This window comes from Xenopus laevis, chromosome 5S (genome assembly GCF_017654675.1).
Source record: "Xenopus laevis strain J_2021 chromosome 5S, Xenopus_laevis_v10.1, whole genome shotgun sequence".
Lineage (NCBI taxonomy): Eukaryota > Metazoa > Chordata > Amphibia > Anura > Pipidae > Xenopus > Xenopus laevis.
Window position 1 is genome coordinate 90,920,300 of NC_054380.1, and position 17,421 is coordinate 90,937,720.

Below are 17,421 nucleotides of genomic sequence, written 5' to 3' on the forward strand. Positions count from 1 at the left end.
AATCTATAAATGTGGAAGCGAATCGTGCTTGAAACATACTTTGTATAGCTTGTTAATTTATATTCTGTTAATTTGTAGTATTAAACATTGATGGACCATTTCCATGCCGAAAAGGATCTTGCAAATCTTGGTGCAATCATAATGGCATATTTAAAAAAGTAAACCATTCCAGTATATGTATTATATCTAAATCATATCTAAAAACATATCATTTTACATCAGATTTATGCTATTTAACTTTTTTGTATATAGTTTTCAATTTTTGCTTCTATTTTACAGATTTTAATAGACCAGCAGCCCATGCAACAAAAATAAATGCAAATTATGGGTCTCATTTATGATTTGTGAGCCCAGTGTTAGCTCCTAAATCGTTCACATTATTGTCCACATAAAAAAAAACTACTTACCTTACTTAAATGATATGAGCTTCTAATGTTAGAACAAATACATGTGAGAAGATTCTTGTATCTTTTATATGTATAGTGTCAATTCATGATTCTCTAAAAACTAATATTAGAACTGCAAATAATTGCTGTAGTTGGAATTCACAAATTGCCTGCTTCTTTTCCAGATATCAATGAATGCAACTCTACATCTTACTGCTTGGCTGTAGGACAAACATGTGAAAATACCGTGGGCAGCTATGTATGTAATTGTACAAGTGGCTACATTTTGGTCAATAATACATGCACAGGTATGTGGAAATCTATCAATTAATATGCCAGTCAATCACTATCCAGCTGCTACAATAGGTTTGAGTCAGTTCTTTGGAACTGAGGTTCAGTAAAATCTAAAAATCATAATCCTTGCTATCAATAATTAATATAAAATTATATTCGCACCCTTATAGGAAAAAGGACAAATATTTCCTTTGCATAATTAAAAAGCAGAAGGGAAGCAACTGCTTAACAAACATCTTGACGTTTGGTAATGCAAACACAGACAGCAGCCAGAGCTAAGCTAAGAAGCTCTGGCAATGTATCCCTCACTAAGGTACGAATGTACAAAGTGGGAAAGAGCACACCAGAATATGTAAGCAATGCCTTAGTTCATTTGCAGATTTATTGAGTGCACAAGCTTTTGGGGTCACAGCCCCTTCCTCAGGTGCAATACAGAAGCAGTGAACACGGTGCAATTTAAACATTCAACCCCCAAACAAAAAACAGGCAATTAATCCCATCATGTGATTTATTAACCCCTTCAGCATTTATACAAAGACAAAAAGTCCCAAATGATTGTGGTCAATCTGTGTGCAATTACACGAATCAAATATCACAGTCCACTTTCTTATCTGAAAAAATGTGACAATACAGAACATATTAAAAAACATTGTTGCAAAGTCATATACAATATATAAAATCTATAAAAAGCATCTAAGGCCAAAGCTTTCATTGAGTCCCCTAGGAGAAAGCGAGTCTATTTTATTAATCCAAAAGGCCTCCCTCTGGAGTAATTGTTTGCTGACGTTACCCCCTCGAGGCAACTTAATCTGTTCTAATATAGTCCATCTTAATTGGGCAGCAGTATGCTTAGCATGGTAAAAATGTTTAGCCACGGATAACTCCGTTGTAAATTTACTTGAATCTCCATTTTTTGGTTTTTTTTTTTCGGGATTATAATTTTTTATATTGCTTTTATGCTCATTCAGGCGGGTTTTTGACGTTTGCCCAACGTAGGGAAGCCCACATGGACATTTAATTAGGTATATTACATTAGAGCTATTACAAGTAAAGTGGCCTTTGATCTTAATCGGGGTTCCTTTGGTGGGATGTGCTATATTATCACCCTTGATAATGCCCGTGCAGTGTGCACACTTAATGCACTCAAAGGTGCCCATTCTCAAGGGTGCTAGCAAGCCAGTTGTTTTAGATTTTTCTAAGATTTTTTTGGAGACTATTTGGCCTATAGATTTCCCTCGCCTGTAGGAAAATTGTGACATATCTCTGAAAATTTTCCCTACTTCCTTATCATTCCTCAAGATTTTCCAGTTTTTTAATATACTTCTCTTCACGTATGGAGTTAGGGTACCAAAAGTCGTCCCCATTGCGCAGCCCATAGTTTGGACAAAAAATTGTTCTAGAAAAACAAAATAGTTTCGTGTTAGAACTATGGGCTGCGCAATGGGGGCTAACATGGCGCCAATATATGCGAATACGTTCATGTACGAATTTGAAAACAAACACATATTAAATAATCCAAAGTGGAAAGAACGTATTTTGCATTATTGGCGCTATGTGGACGAAATCTTTTTGGTGTGGGATGGCAATGCAGAACAATTTGAAACAATGACTAAAGAACTAAATAAGGCACATCAGACAATCAAGTTCACATCAGAATATTCAGAACAAACGTTAGCCTTTTTAGATGTCAATGTTTCAATTGTGGACAGCAGCCTGACCACTACTATGCATTACAAACCGACCGATTGTAACACTACCCTATTGCCTAGCAGTTGCCACCCTCCAGGAGTATTTAAAAGCTTACCCTATGGTCAACTTAAGAGAGCTAGAAGAATTACCTCTAATGATAAGCTGTACGACCTAGAATCTGAAAAAATGGTTAGAAAATTTGTTCAACGGGGCTATAGTGAAGATAACTTGCAAGTAATCAGTCAGGAAACTAAAAAAATCAAACGTGAAGATCTACTTACCAGAAAAGGGAAACAGACAATAAAAAAATCCACAAATAATAGAGTGACATTTGTGACGACTTTTGGTACCCTAACTCCATACGTGAAGAGAAGTATATTAAAAAACTGGAAAATCTTGAGGAATGATAAGGAAGTAGGGAAAATTTTCAGAGATATGCCACAATTTTCCTACTGGCGAGGGAAATCTATAGGCCAAATAGTCTCCAAAAAAATCTTAGAAAAATCTAAAACAACTGGCTTGCTAGCACCCTTGAGAATGGGCACCTTTGAGTGCATTAAGTGTGCACACTGCACGGGCATTATCAAGGGTGATAATATAGCACATCCCACCAAAGGAACCCCGATTAAGATCAAAGGCCACTTTACTTGTAATAGCTCTAATGTAATATACCTAATTAAATGTCCATGTGGGCTTCCCTACGTTGGGCAAACGTCAAGGTGTCTAAAAACCCGCCTGAATGAGCATAAAAGCAATATAAGAAATTATAATCCCGAAAAAGAAAAACCAAAAAATGGAGATTCAAGTAAATTTACAACGGAGTTATCCGTGGCTAAACATTTTTACCATGCTAAGCATACTGCTGCCCAATTAAGATGGACTATATTAGAACAGATTAAGTTGCCTCGAGGGGGTAACGTCAGCAAACAATTACTCCAGAGGGAGGCCTTTTGGATTAATAAAATAGACTCGCTTTCTCCTAGGGGACTCAATGAAAGCTTTGGCCTTAGATGCTTTTTATAGATTTTATATATTGTATATGACTTTGCAACAATGTTTTTTAATATGTTCTGTATTGTCACATTTTTTCAGATAAGAAAGTGGACTGTGATATTTGATTTGTGTAATTGCACACAGATTGACCACAATCATTTGGGACTTTTTGTCTTTGTATAAATGCTGAAGGGGTTAATAAATCACATGATGGGATTAATTGCCTGTTTTTTGTTTGGGGGTTGAATGTTTAAATTGCACCGTGTTCACTGCTTCTGTATTGCACCTGAGGAAGGGGCTGTGACCCCGAAAGCTTGTGCACTCAATAAATCTGCAAATGAACTAAGGCATTGCCTACATATTCTGGTGTGCTCTTTCCCACTTTGTACATTCGTTGTAATAATTGGCGTGGAGGCGGCCAGGGATACGGATGCACCCAGCAAGAAAGTAAGTGGTGTGCGGCAAAAGACTTTGTTGTTCCCTCACTAAGGTCCCACAACACCATTACCTCTATTACTTCTATAGAAAAATTATTGGTGACATGGGATGGGTAAAGAGTGACAAATAGCTGGTTTTAGCCTAGCTGGCTTCCTGCACTCAACACACCCCTTCTCTTTTTCTTTCCTACTCACAAGAGCTGCAGCTTACTAAACATTTGGTATTTATACTGCTCAGTTGGTGCCATGTAAATGTGACATCACTGTTAACTGATTAAATTAGTGATGGAGGCGAATCCACACTCAGATAACTTTCACAAATGTTACTAAAAAAAATGTATCCCTATGTATACATATATATGTATAGCTAAATTTATGTTTTGCATTTTTGCAGATATTAATGAATGTGCATCGAATACAACAAACAACTGCTCAAGTAATGCATTCTGCTCTAACATCGCAGGCTCCTATGTCTGTCAGTGTTATAGCAACTATATGGGTGATGGTGTCAATTGCTCAGGTAATTTTTTGTTCACTCTTAGATGTTAGAAAAGCAAAGATTCATTAGCAACGGCTGTAAATGTAATAACATGTGTACTGTAAAAGTTACAGATGGTCTATCAATAGAAGTAGATCACAATAATCTTATGAGAAGACTGACTGAAACAGAAAATTACTGGAACAATATAGGAATATAGGGTGCAGTGCAAATAAGATAACTTCCATGTTAAAGATGGTTCTGTCATTAGTGAAGTTGAATACTGTACTGTATGTCTCCTCATATGAAGTAGTAGCTACAGCACTCCTAATGCAAAGTTAATAATCGTCTAACATAAGTAGCACACAATTAGGAATATGTGGAATACTTTCCATTGCTCTTCATCAATGGCATCAATGGTTCCTTCTCTTTACCCAATTATTGGAGCTTCAATACCTATGCAATTTCTATTGCATGTGAACAGTAGGAATGGATTAGGGAGAGAGAAATAGAAAATGAAAAAAGAAAATAAAAAATGTAAGAAAACACAAAAATGTAGAGGGCAGAAAATCAGGAACATGAAATTTTCATCTGGGGATGAGATCTTTAGGCTCTGCAGTAAAGTGGATAGCCCCTATTCAGGACTTGCTAATAAGGAAAAGGGTATATGCATATGGACTTGTATAATTTTCCACCAAATAAGGGGGTCGATGTTGCTTTTAAAACATAGTTTCTAATGCTAATGGACTACTGCTGCACAAATATGGCAGCCCCCACAGCAGGGGTAGTAAAAAAGGGCATGTAAAAACATCAGGCAAATACAGGCAAATACTTTTATGGCAAAATTATAAATAAGACAATAAGACAATGTTATGATAGATAACCAAAAGGTTATTTTGTGATGTCAGTATCTCTTTAAGTGTTTCTTAAAAGTCTATGACTAAAAATCTATGACCTGCTCAAAATATTAGGGACTGAAGATATTAGAGCCTTTAGCTATTCATAGTGTCAGAATAATGTTTTTATTTAATTTTTATTGCAGATATTGATGAGTGCCATCTAAACACATCAATGTGTGAACAGCTTTGTTATAATTTCCCGGGTGGATACAACTGCAGTTGCGAGAAAGGATACAAAACTAATGAACTGAACAGCGCAATGTGTGAAGGTAATATGATGCATGAGAGAATATTCTTGATGGTTGAATACAACAAAGATTATTGTTCCTATGCTGAGATCCTTGTGTACTACAGGCAAGATAGTTTACCTACAGAAAGACAGTTGTTAGCACACAGCAGCAGTAGTATAACAGGACTTGCTTTTATTTCCATCAGATATTGATGAATGTCAAAACAGCACTGTGTGTGGTGAGAATGCGCTGTGCATCAATGGACCTGGTAATTACACATGCCAGTGCAAAGATGGGTTCAGAGGAGACCCCACTAAGCAGTGTGTTGGTGAGTACAGTGAATCAATGTCAGACATGCTGTATACTGATGAACACACATATTCTGATTGGGGTTTAATCCATGTCACTATTTTGCCTTTTTTGCAGATTATTTTTGTCCAACATTTGGTCCAACATTTTGCTTTTTTTGCAGATTATTTTTGTTGATCATATCGTATCAAATCCTAAACACTTGTTATTTTACCAATGCTGCCTTTTTATTTATTGCAGATATAAATGAATGCGAGATAAATAACATATGTCCCCATAATTCCGTGTGTAATAACACTGTTGGCTCATACCAATGTGAATGTAATGCTGGCTATGAAGGAACAAACTGCACAGATATTGATGAATGTGCGACTGCACAGTATAACTGCACTGCCTTCTCAATCTGTATCAATACAAATGGCTCCTATAATTGCTCATGTCAGCCTGGATTCACAGCAAATGGTCTACAATGTACAGGCAAGTTTGGTCCCATGGGTCTCTCAATTTCTAGCTTTTTGTAACTCATGATTATTGAAACTACTGGCCGCAAACATGATGAAAATAACAGGCTTTGGAAAGAAAAGTAATAGAGATTTGAGACAAGATTTGTATAAGCTTTGGAGATATTTTAAATAGTCTATGATTATGGGCATGGGGGGCAAATTATAATAGTATAATAATTATATTATAGGTATGGGACCTGTTATCCAGAATGTCTGGGACTTGGGGTTTTCCAAATAAGGGGTTTCTGCAATTTGGATCTCTATACTGTGTCTAATAAAAAAAAACATTAAATAAGCTAATAGGATTGATTTACCTGTAATGTGAAAGGTTCTTCCCATTGTTTGTGGCTTTTGGAATTACAGGTTTCCAGATAACATGTCCCGTACATGTATTACAATATACATAAAACAAATGTATGATAAAATAATATTAATGATAATGGAACCACCTGATTGCAATTCACCTATTTGTTAATGGAAAGAATGACTTTTGTGAGCAGCTGACACTTTCCTAGTGCAGATAAATATTTAATATTTACCCAACAATTAACAGAAATGTTTTATTGCTTCCAGATATTGATGAGTGCATGAGTAACAGTTCTCTCTGCAATGAACACAGCACCTGCCAAAACACCAGAGGCAGCTACACTTGTATATGCAAAGTGGGATTTACAGATGTCAACGGCACATGTGCAGGTATGAACAATTTCTGTTTCCCTCTGAGAAATTAACTTATACCTTCAGTAACTTTTATTATGGTATAGATGGGCCCTATACTAAGAAACTTTATGTTGGTCTTCATTTTGCATTTTGCTTTTGTATTAAATTAAAATAAAATAAATTAAATATTGGCCTCCTTATTCTGCCATTTGCAGCAGGCAACTACAAAACTGTCTGGTTGTTAGGGTCACTAACCCCTGAAAGCCAAAAACCATATTGTTATTATAATTAAGTTGTTATAATTAATTTGTTTGGCATCTTACTATTCAGGCCTGCCTAATATATAGACAAATTGTGATGAGTGAATTTTTTTGCAAGGCATTGATATGCGGCGTAATTCTGTATTTCACCATCTGCAAATTTCTTCATGAAATTTAGGCAAAAATTGCGGCAAATATAATTTTGCAGAGACTAAATTGTTGCCAAGACAAAAAAAATCTCCATTAAAAAACTCTTTTTGGAGCGAGAAATGCATTTGGAGTAAGAAAAATAATTTTGAATCCAATGTTATTTGCAAATTTTTCGTCGTTTCGTGAGTTTTTTTAAGGGTCGCTAATGTTTCGGCGAATCGAAAAAGGATAGATTCACTCATCAGTATAGACAAATTAAAACAGTGACTATAAATCACCCACCATGGAGCTTACAGACTAATGGCAAGGGCACATGGAGCGTTGGCTCCACTGATCTCAGCCTGCTTTTTTTTGCTTATGCTCATATAATGAAGACAAAACATTGCACCACTCTATGTATACAGTGCTGCCTGGGAAATATGTGGGTGGCACAAGGATGACCCTTGGAATGCTCCTTAGATTGTAATTCATTCATACCGCATGAGCAAGACACAGGGCGCAATGTGCTGCAAGCTCTATACGTACAGTACCACTGGCACTGGATTATGAGAGGCACATTTATTAAGATTCGAATTTCGAATTCACATGAATTCGATTATTCTCGAAATTCGATTGGGGGGTTATTTATCAAAAAAATCGAATATCCAAAACTTGGAAAAAAAAATTTCGACCCGAAAACTTTAATCGAATTCGAAACATTCTCCGAAAAAAACTTGAATGTCAGGAAGGTTACAAACATCTCAAAATTGGTCACTGGACTTCGCCCATTGACTTATACATCAAATTCACAGGTTTTAGGTGGCGAATAGTCAAATTAAAATTCTTAAAGGGCCAGAGTTTGATAAATATTAAAAATAAAAAATTATTTTGAAAAAACTCAAATAGAGTTTGGCTAATACCCTAGTCGAATTTGACAGTTTTGACCATAAAAAAAAGATTCGATTTTGAATTTTCGATTTGACCCTTAATAAATCTGCTCCTAAATGTCATGTTACTATTTAATTACAAATATATTTATTCCCTGAATTTGCTGTATATTTTCTTCCAGATATTAATGAATGTATCTCTGCATCCTATTGCTCTGCTGACGTACAAACATGTGTAAATACTTTAGGCAGCTTTACATGCAACTGCAGAGAAGGTTACATTTTGACCAATGGCACCTGCTTAGGTATGTGTTTTACTTATTTGTGACTCTCAGAACACTGACACAAATTATTGTGAGATAATGAGGTAGAGAAATCTCATCTTAAAAAAGCATTCCTCCTAAAGATCACAAAGATTCTGACATCTAGATCAATTCTATGCAATTGGGCAATTTAGCATTTCTTTAATGGAAGAATTCCACATAGCACCTACCTGTTTTATAGTACGATTGGCCCCACTGTGCTCCTGCAAGGCACTTAAAAATCCCAACATCCCACATTTCAGTCAAACTTATAAGAAAGAGCATGTATATTTTGGGTAGGACATTGCTGACCAAGGTGCATGTTCTGTATTAATCTGTCCTATCATCTGCCCTTCTGTGGATCTATGCCCCTAATATGGCTCAAAACCTTGTTTGCCTTTGATGCTGCAGACTGGCATTGCTTGCTACAGCCAAGTTTATTATCTACAACGAATCCATAGTCATTTTCCAATATGGATTTGCCTAATTCAGCCCCATTAAGAGTATAATGACTTTGCATTTATCAACATTGAATCTCATTTGAATATCATTTGCCACTTAGCTACTCAGATTGGCAGTCTGTCAAAATCCTGATGCTGCATCCTGAGTGGAATTAATCGGGCTGGATAGTTTTGTGTCAGCTGCAAACACTGGTACATTTCTTAAAATACCTTCCCCTAAGTCACAAAATAAAAGTGGACCTAATACAGAGCCCTGATGGACATTTGCCACAATTTAAATAGATCACATAGATCAATACATTTGCTTGCTGTGATATATACATGTGTGCATAGATTTATTTACATCCATGATTTTTTTTGTTTAAACAGATATTAATGAATGTGTTACTAACACAAGCAATTGCTCGATTAATGCATTCTGCTCCAACATTGGTGGCTCCTTCGTCTGCCAGTGCAAAAGCAACTATTCAGGCGATGGTGTTAATTGCACAGGTATTTCACAATAGCTTGATTTCACATAACTGAATGTTCAAGGACTGTTTAACTACATGGTCACTGGTTTACAGTCCTGAGAAATGAGTAAATTAGGGTTAGCATCCCCTAACATTAGGGTTACAAGGGTTATAATGTGATTTTTTTTTAGTTAAGTATTTGTGTCTGCTTTTTCAGTGAATGGTTGAGAAATGTGCGAACATTAAGGTAGAAGGGATATACACACTGCTGCTGCAGTAATGCTATTGTCTGACATTGTTGGTGGAAAGTTACAGCTCATTTTCTTTATGATTTACTTTTGAAATTAATAAAAAGCTCAAGTTTATTTCACTGTAGATAGATATTTCCTGAATATCTAGTGGGCTGTTTATAGGGGAATTATAATTACAATATATTAAAAAAATTACTTTTCTAAACAATAATTTATTCTTTCCCTAACCAGAATTTGTTCCTACATCAATGCCAACTACTTCACCAACAACAGTGCCTCTGACTACTCTAAATGAGACAACATTAAACCACACAACAGACGTAACAACTGGAAACATAAATGAGACAAGTCATGTGCCCGTGACCAACAGTAGTACTGACACGTCACCCGAAGTGAATTCTGAAAATCAGACGACATCTGTGTACAACATAACAGCCCTCCAATCTGAAACTACAAGCAGTGTGATTAGTCCTGAATCTGTTACCAACAACAATGATGTCACGTCTTCTGGACCTTATTCTTTAAGTTCTGAAACCAGTTCAACAACTGCTCTTGTCACTGCAACATCAGACGCTTCACGTACAGTGAATCTAAGTACATCTGTATATGATACATCTGCTGTAATACCTGAACATGTGACTGTTGGAACATCTGCATTTATTACATCAGCCATAAACTACACAACAGCACTAACAACTGAAAACATAAGTGAGACAAGCTTTGTGCCCGTGACCAATAATAGTAATGTCACATCTCCCGAAGTGAACACTGAAAATCAGCCAACATCTGTGTACAACACAACAGTCCTCCCATCTGGAACTGTAAGCAGTGTGACTAGTCTTGAATCTGTTACCAGCAACAGTGAAGCCACTTCTGGACACCATTCATTAAGTTCTGAACCCAGTTCAACAACCCTTATTGACACTGCAACATCAGATACTGCAAGTACAGTCAATCCAAGTACATCTGTTTATAATACTGCAACAACAACCGCTAGTGGGACATCTATTATTGTGAACACTGGTGAAACATCAACAACTACTGGCACAACATTAATAACAAACAATCCTATAGCAACAACAAACACTGTTACAAAGAGCACAGGTGAAACAGTAGCCATTGCTGCAACAACGGTAGCCACAGGTGCAACAACAACTACCACTAGTGCCACAACAAACACTGATACAACAACCACTGGTGCAATAACAACCACTGCCACATCCACAGACAGTGGCACATCTCCAACAACGGACACTGGTGCAACAACAACAAACACTGTTACGATCAGTACTGGTGAAACAACAGCCACCAGTGTAGAAGCAACAAACACTAGTAAAATAACCAATGGTACAATGACAACAACCCCTGCAACAATAACTAGTGGCACATTCACAACAGTGAACACTGGAACATCAACCAGTGGTGCATCATCAACAACTACTGGCACAACATATATTACAAGCAATGGCATAGAAACAGCAACCACTGCTCCAACAACAACAAGCACTGTTACTACCAACAATGATGTCACTTCTTCTGGACCCCATTCTTTAAGTTCTGAATTCCGTTCAACGACTCTTCTTGTCACTGCAACATCAGATACTGCAAGTACAGTCAATTCAAGTACATCTGTTTATAATACTGCAACAACAACCGCCAGTGGGACATCTATTATTGTGAACACTGGTGAAACATCAACAACTACTGGCACAACACTAATAACAAACAATCCTATAGCAACAACAAACACTGTTACAAAGAGCACAGGTGAAACAGTAGCCATTGCTGCAACAACGGTAGCCACAGGTGCAACAACAACTACCACTAGTGCCACAACAAACACTGATACAACAACCACTGGTGCAATAACAACCACTGCCACATCCACAGCCAGTGGCACATCTCCAACAACGGACACTGGTGCAACAACAACAAACACTGTTACGATCAGTACTCATGCAACAACAGCCACCAGTGTAGAAGCAACAAACACTAGTAAAATAACCAATGGCACAATGACAACAACCCCTGCAACAATAACTAGTGGCACATTCACAACAATGAACACTGGAACATCAACCAGTGGTGCATCATCAACAACTACTGGCACAACATATATTACAAGCAATGGCATAGAAACAGCAACCACTGCTCCAACAACAACAAGCACTGTTACTACCAACAATGATGTCACTTCTTCTGGACCCCATTCTTTAAGTTCTGAATCCAGTTCAACGACTCTTCTTGTCACTGCAACATCAGATACTGCAAGTACAGTCAATCCAAGTACATCTGTTTATAATACTGCAACAACAACCGCCAGTGGGACATCTATTATTGTGAACACTGGTGAAACATCAACAACTACTGGCACAACATTAATAACAAACAATCCTATAGCAACAACAAACACTGTTACAAAGAGCACAGGTGAAACAGTAGCCATTGCTGCAACAACGGTAGCCACAGGTGCAACAACAACTACCACTAGTGCCACAACAAACACTGATACAACAACCACTGGTGCAATAACAACCACTGCCACATCCACAGACAGTGGCACATCTCCAACAACGGACACTGGTGCAACAACAACAAACACTGTTACGATCAGTACTGGTGAAACAACAGCCACCAGTGTAGAAGCAACAAACACTAGTAAAATAACCAATGGTACAATGACAACAACCCCTGCAACAATAACTAGTGGCACATTCACAACAGTGAACACTGGAACATCAACCAGTGGTGCATCATCAACAACTACTGGCACAACATATATTACAAGCAATGGCATAGAAACAGCAACCACTGCTCCAACAACAACAAGCACTGTTACTACCAACAATGATGTCACTTCTTCTGGACCCCATTCTTTAAGTTCTGAATCCAGTTCAACGACTCTTCTTGTCACTGCAACATCAGATACTGCAAGTACAGTCAATCCAAGTACATCTGTTTATAATACTGCAACAACAACCTCCAGTGGGACATCTATTATTGTGAACACTGGTGAAACATCAACAACTACTGGCACAACACTAATAACAAACAATCCTATAGCAACAACAAACACTGTTACAAAGAGCACAGGTGAAACAGTAGCCATTGCTGCAACAACGGTAGCCACAGGTGCAACAACAACTACCACTAGTGCCACAACAAACACTGATACAACAGCCACTGGTGCAATAACAACCACTGCCACATCCACAGCCAGTGGCACATCTCCAACAACGGACACTGGTGCAACAACAACAAACACTGTTACGATCAGTACTGGTGCAACAACAGCCACCAGTGTAGAAACAACAAACACTAGTAAAATAACCATTGACACAATGACAACAACCACTGCAACAATAACTAGTGGCACATTCACAACAGTGAACACTGGTACATCAACCAGTGGTGCATCATCAACAACTACTGGCACAACATATATTACAAGCAATGGCATAGAAACAGCAACCACTGCTCCAACAACAACAACAAGCACTGTTACTACCAACAATGATGTCACTTCTTCTGGACCCCATTCTTTAAATTCTGAATCCAGTTCAACGACTCTTCTTGTCACTAGAACAACAGATACTGCAAGTACAGTCAATCCAAGTACATCTGTTTATAATACTGCAACAACAACCGCCAGTGGGACATCTATTATTGTGAACACTGGTGAAACATCAACAACTACTGGCACAACATTAATAACAAACAATCCTATAGCAACAACAAACACTGTTACAAAGAGCACAGGTGAAACAGTAGCCATTGCTGCAACAACGGTAGCCACAGGTGCAACAACAACTACCACTAGTGCCACAACAAACACTGATACAACAGCCACTGGTGCAATAACAACCACTGCCACATCCACAGCCAGTGGCACATCTCCAACAACGGACACTGGTGCAACAACAACAAACACTGTTACGATCAGTACTGGTGCAACAACAGCCACCAGTGTAGAAACAACAAACACTAGTAAAATAACCATTGACACAATGACAACAACCACTGCAACAATAACTAGTGGCACATTCACAACAGTGAACACTGGTACATCAACCAGTGGTGCATCATCAACAACTACTGGCACAACATATATTACAAGCAATGGCATAGAAACAGCAACCACTGCTCCAACAACAACAACAAGCACTGTTACTACCAACAATGATGTCACTTCTTCTGGACCCCATTCTTTAAATTCTGAATCCAGTTCAACGACTCTTCTTGTCACTAGAACATCAGATACTGCAAGTACAGTCAATCCAAGTACATCTGTTTATAATACTGCAACAACAACCGCCAGTGGGACATCTATTATTGTGAACACTGGTGAAACATCAACAACTACTGGCACAACATTAATAACAAACAATCCTATAGCAACAACAAACACTGTTACAAAGAGCACAGGTGAAACAGTAGCCATTGCTGCAACAACGGTAGCCACAGGTGCAACAACAACTACCACTAGTGCCACAACAAACACTGATACAACAGCCACTGGTGCAATAACAACCACTGCCACATCCACAGCCAGTGGCACATCTCCAACAACGGACACTGGTGCAACAGCAACAAACACTGTTACGATCAGTACTGGTGCAACAACAGCCACCAGTGTAGAAGCAACAAACACTAGTAAAATAACCAATGGTACAATGACAACAACCCCTGCAACAATAACTAGTGGCACATTCACAACAGTGAACACTGGAACATCAACCAGTGGTGCATCATCAACAACTACTGGCACAGCATATTTTACAAGCAATGGCATAGAAACAGCAACCACTGCAACAACAAGCACTGTTACTACCAACAATGATGTCACTTCTTCTGGACCCCATTCTTTAAATTCTGAATCCAGTTCAACGACTCTTCTTGTCACTAGAACATCAGATACTGCAAGTACAGTCAATCCAAGTACATCTGTTTATAATACTGCAACAACAACCGCCAGTGGGACATCTATTATTGGGAACACTGGTGAAACAGCAACCACTGCTCCAACAACAACAAGTACTGTTACCATGAGCATTGTTGCAACAACAACCACTGCTCCAACAACAACAACAACAAACTCTGTTACAATGAGCACTGCTGCAACAACAACCGCTGGCACAACAGCTGCTGCTGCAATAACAAATACTAGTGCAACATCAAATACTGATACAAAAACCATTGATGCAATAACAACATATACTGGTACTACAGCAACTACTGGTTCTGTACTAACAACCACAAGTACAACAACCACCACTGGTGCAACAACAAACACTAACACAACTGTTGCTGCAACAACAAACACTGCTCCAACAACAACAAATACTGGTACCATGAGCACTGGTGCAACAACAATAACCACTGCCACTGCTCCAACAACAACAAAAACTCTTATCATGAGCACTGCTGAAACAACAACCGCTGGCACAACAGCTGCTGCTGCAACAACAACAATAAATACTGTTCCCATAGGCACAGATACAACAACAACTACTGCTGTCGTAAAAAAAACCATAGGTACAACAACCACCAATGGTGCAGCAACAAACACTGACACAACTTTTGCTGCAACAACAAACACTGCTCCAACAACAACAAATACTGGTACCATGAGCACTGGTGCAACAACAATAACCCCTGGCACAACAACTGCTGCTGCAATAATAAACACTGGTGCAACATCAAGCACTGATACAAAAACCACTGGCGCAACAACAACAACAACAATAAATACCACCCCAACCTCCACTCCCAAAATAACAACGGTGTCTTCACCCTTAATGCTTCCAGGTAAAACTATTAAGCTAAAATTAAACATTTTAAGAGCATAAATCACTGTTAAAAATAAATAAAGAAAGCTAGTGTTTAAAGGGGACCCGTCACCCAAAAAAATTATTCCAAATCCTATTTTATCACATTAGTCAAGCAAAATGAACTTTAATTACACTATATAAATTATTTGAATCTTGTTTCCTTCAGTCTGGGAATTCAAAATGATAGCAAGCAGGCAGCAGCCATTTTGTGGACACTGCTTTTAAGGAAAGCCTTGTATCATCTCAGAATCTTGTTTGTGCACCAGAATGGGGAACCCGATGTCCATCCCCTTGCCCTGGTTACACAATTAAATGGTAAAGAGAACGGGGGAATGTGGGGAGAGCAGTGACATCTAGGAAGTGCTGAATGGAAAGTGAAAGTAATTGTCTGCCCCGCCTCTATGCCCATGGCATAGAGGAGCGGTAGACAATATTTGATTGACAGCTGAGATTTATAAATGAGCTTACAACAGCTATGAATGCTTTAATAGAAAATAGAAATTGGATTTCATGTTTAATTTGAAAAGGATTTTTATTACACAGATTTTTGTGTCTGGGTGACAGGTCCACTTTAAAGAATATTTGATTGTTTTCCTGAAGCTGTTGTATATTTCCAATATTTATAGTAAATTTATCAGTTTTATGCATACAATACAATTTTTTCATTTGGATCTAAAATATGGGTCATATGGGTGAGGGAGGGTAATAAGTAAACCTTTATTTCACACTTTCTTTCTTAAATATTTGTATTTCAGCTGTCCCCCTCTTCCCTTATGGGAAGGGCGAAAATGATACAGAATTTGTACAGAGAAACGTTGATTTTACATCTCCACTCTTCCAGCCACAATTAGGTTTTCCTTTTGGGAACAAGCTGCGGACTAATATTTATGTATGTATTAATTTAAGCTACTGTATACATATCTATTGACTACCCTCAATGAGAAATACTGTATATTAATTCAAGCAATTTCCCTTGTTTCTTATAGTACACAGACAATGGGCAGATCATCTTTCCAGCATCTCAAAATGACATCTTCTCCTATACCAATCCACCAGTTAATGGCTTTACTGCAGACTATCATGTGGCCATGATTGCTGTGTTTTGGGATGATGCAGATTTCTCCAAAAATATTGGGACCACCTATTACCAGGTTAGTTAATTTGATATCGCTGAAGCAAAAATTATTTCAGGAAAAAAAAAAAAAAAAAAAATCAGCACACTCTGTAAAGTTTAGGTGAAAACAAGTGTTGGTTTATTCACACATTTTATCCGACGTTTCGGTCCCACATGGGGACCTTTCTCAAGGATCCCATGTGGGACCGAAACGTCGGATAAAATGTGTGAATAAACCAACACTTGTTTTCACCTAAACTTTACAGAGTGTGCTGATCTTCTATTCATCATATATATATATATATATATATATATATATATATATATATATATATATATATATATATATATATATATATATATATATATATATATATATATATAGGTATGGGACCCGTTGTCCAGAATAGTCGGGACCTGGGGCATTCTGGATAATGAATCTTTCCGTAATTTGGATCTTCACACCTTGACACTACAAGAATATCATGTAAACATTAAATAAACCCAATAGCCTGGTTTTGCCTACAATAAGTATTAATTATATCTTAGTTTGGATCAAGTACAAGATGTGGTTTTATTATTATAGAGAAAAAGGAAATACATTTTAATAATTTGGATTATTATAATGTACTGTTTTAACACTATGAGAAAAATTTTGAGTATTTGATTATAATGGAGTCTATGAGAGACAGCCTTTGCATAATTCGGAACTTTCTGGATAACGGGTGAACCATGTTATTAATAATAATAATGATAATAATAATAATGTATAGTATAATAAAAACAAGAGGTTAACAATATGCAACATTGATAAAGATGTGATATATGATGATATGCTGTACAGACACTGACCACT

The 17,421-nt window shown here is 37.5% G+C and overlaps 1 protein-coding gene across 5 annotated transcripts in view; it reads left to right on the forward strand.

Annotated features, from left to right (window-relative positions):
• The window catches only part of LOC108718065, a 91,894-nt gene that overhangs the window by 47,466 nt on the left and 27,007 nt on the right, over positions 1-17,421 (forward strand). For all 5 annotated transcript variants that reach the window (XM_041564776.1, XM_041564777.1, XM_041564780.1 and 2 more), the window contains 11 exons: positions 572-694; positions 4,194-4,319; positions 5,320-5,445; positions 5,612-5,734; positions 5,956-6,192; positions 6,792-6,914; positions 8,337-8,459; positions 9,287-9,409; positions 9,852-15,428; positions 16,207-16,340; positions 16,438-16,602. In XM_041564776.1, the coding sequence (XP_041420710.1) occupies positions 572-694; positions 4,194-4,319; positions 5,320-5,445; positions 5,612-5,734; positions 5,956-6,192; positions 6,792-6,914; positions 8,337-8,459; positions 9,287-9,409; positions 9,852-15,428; positions 16,207-16,340; positions 16,438-16,602 (6,980 nt within the window). The remainder of the gene's footprint in view (positions 1-571; positions 695-4,193; positions 4,320-5,319; positions 5,446-5,611; positions 5,735-5,955; positions 6,193-6,791; positions 6,915-8,336; positions 8,460-9,286; positions 9,410-9,851; positions 15,429-16,206; positions 16,341-16,437; positions 16,603-17,421) is intronic.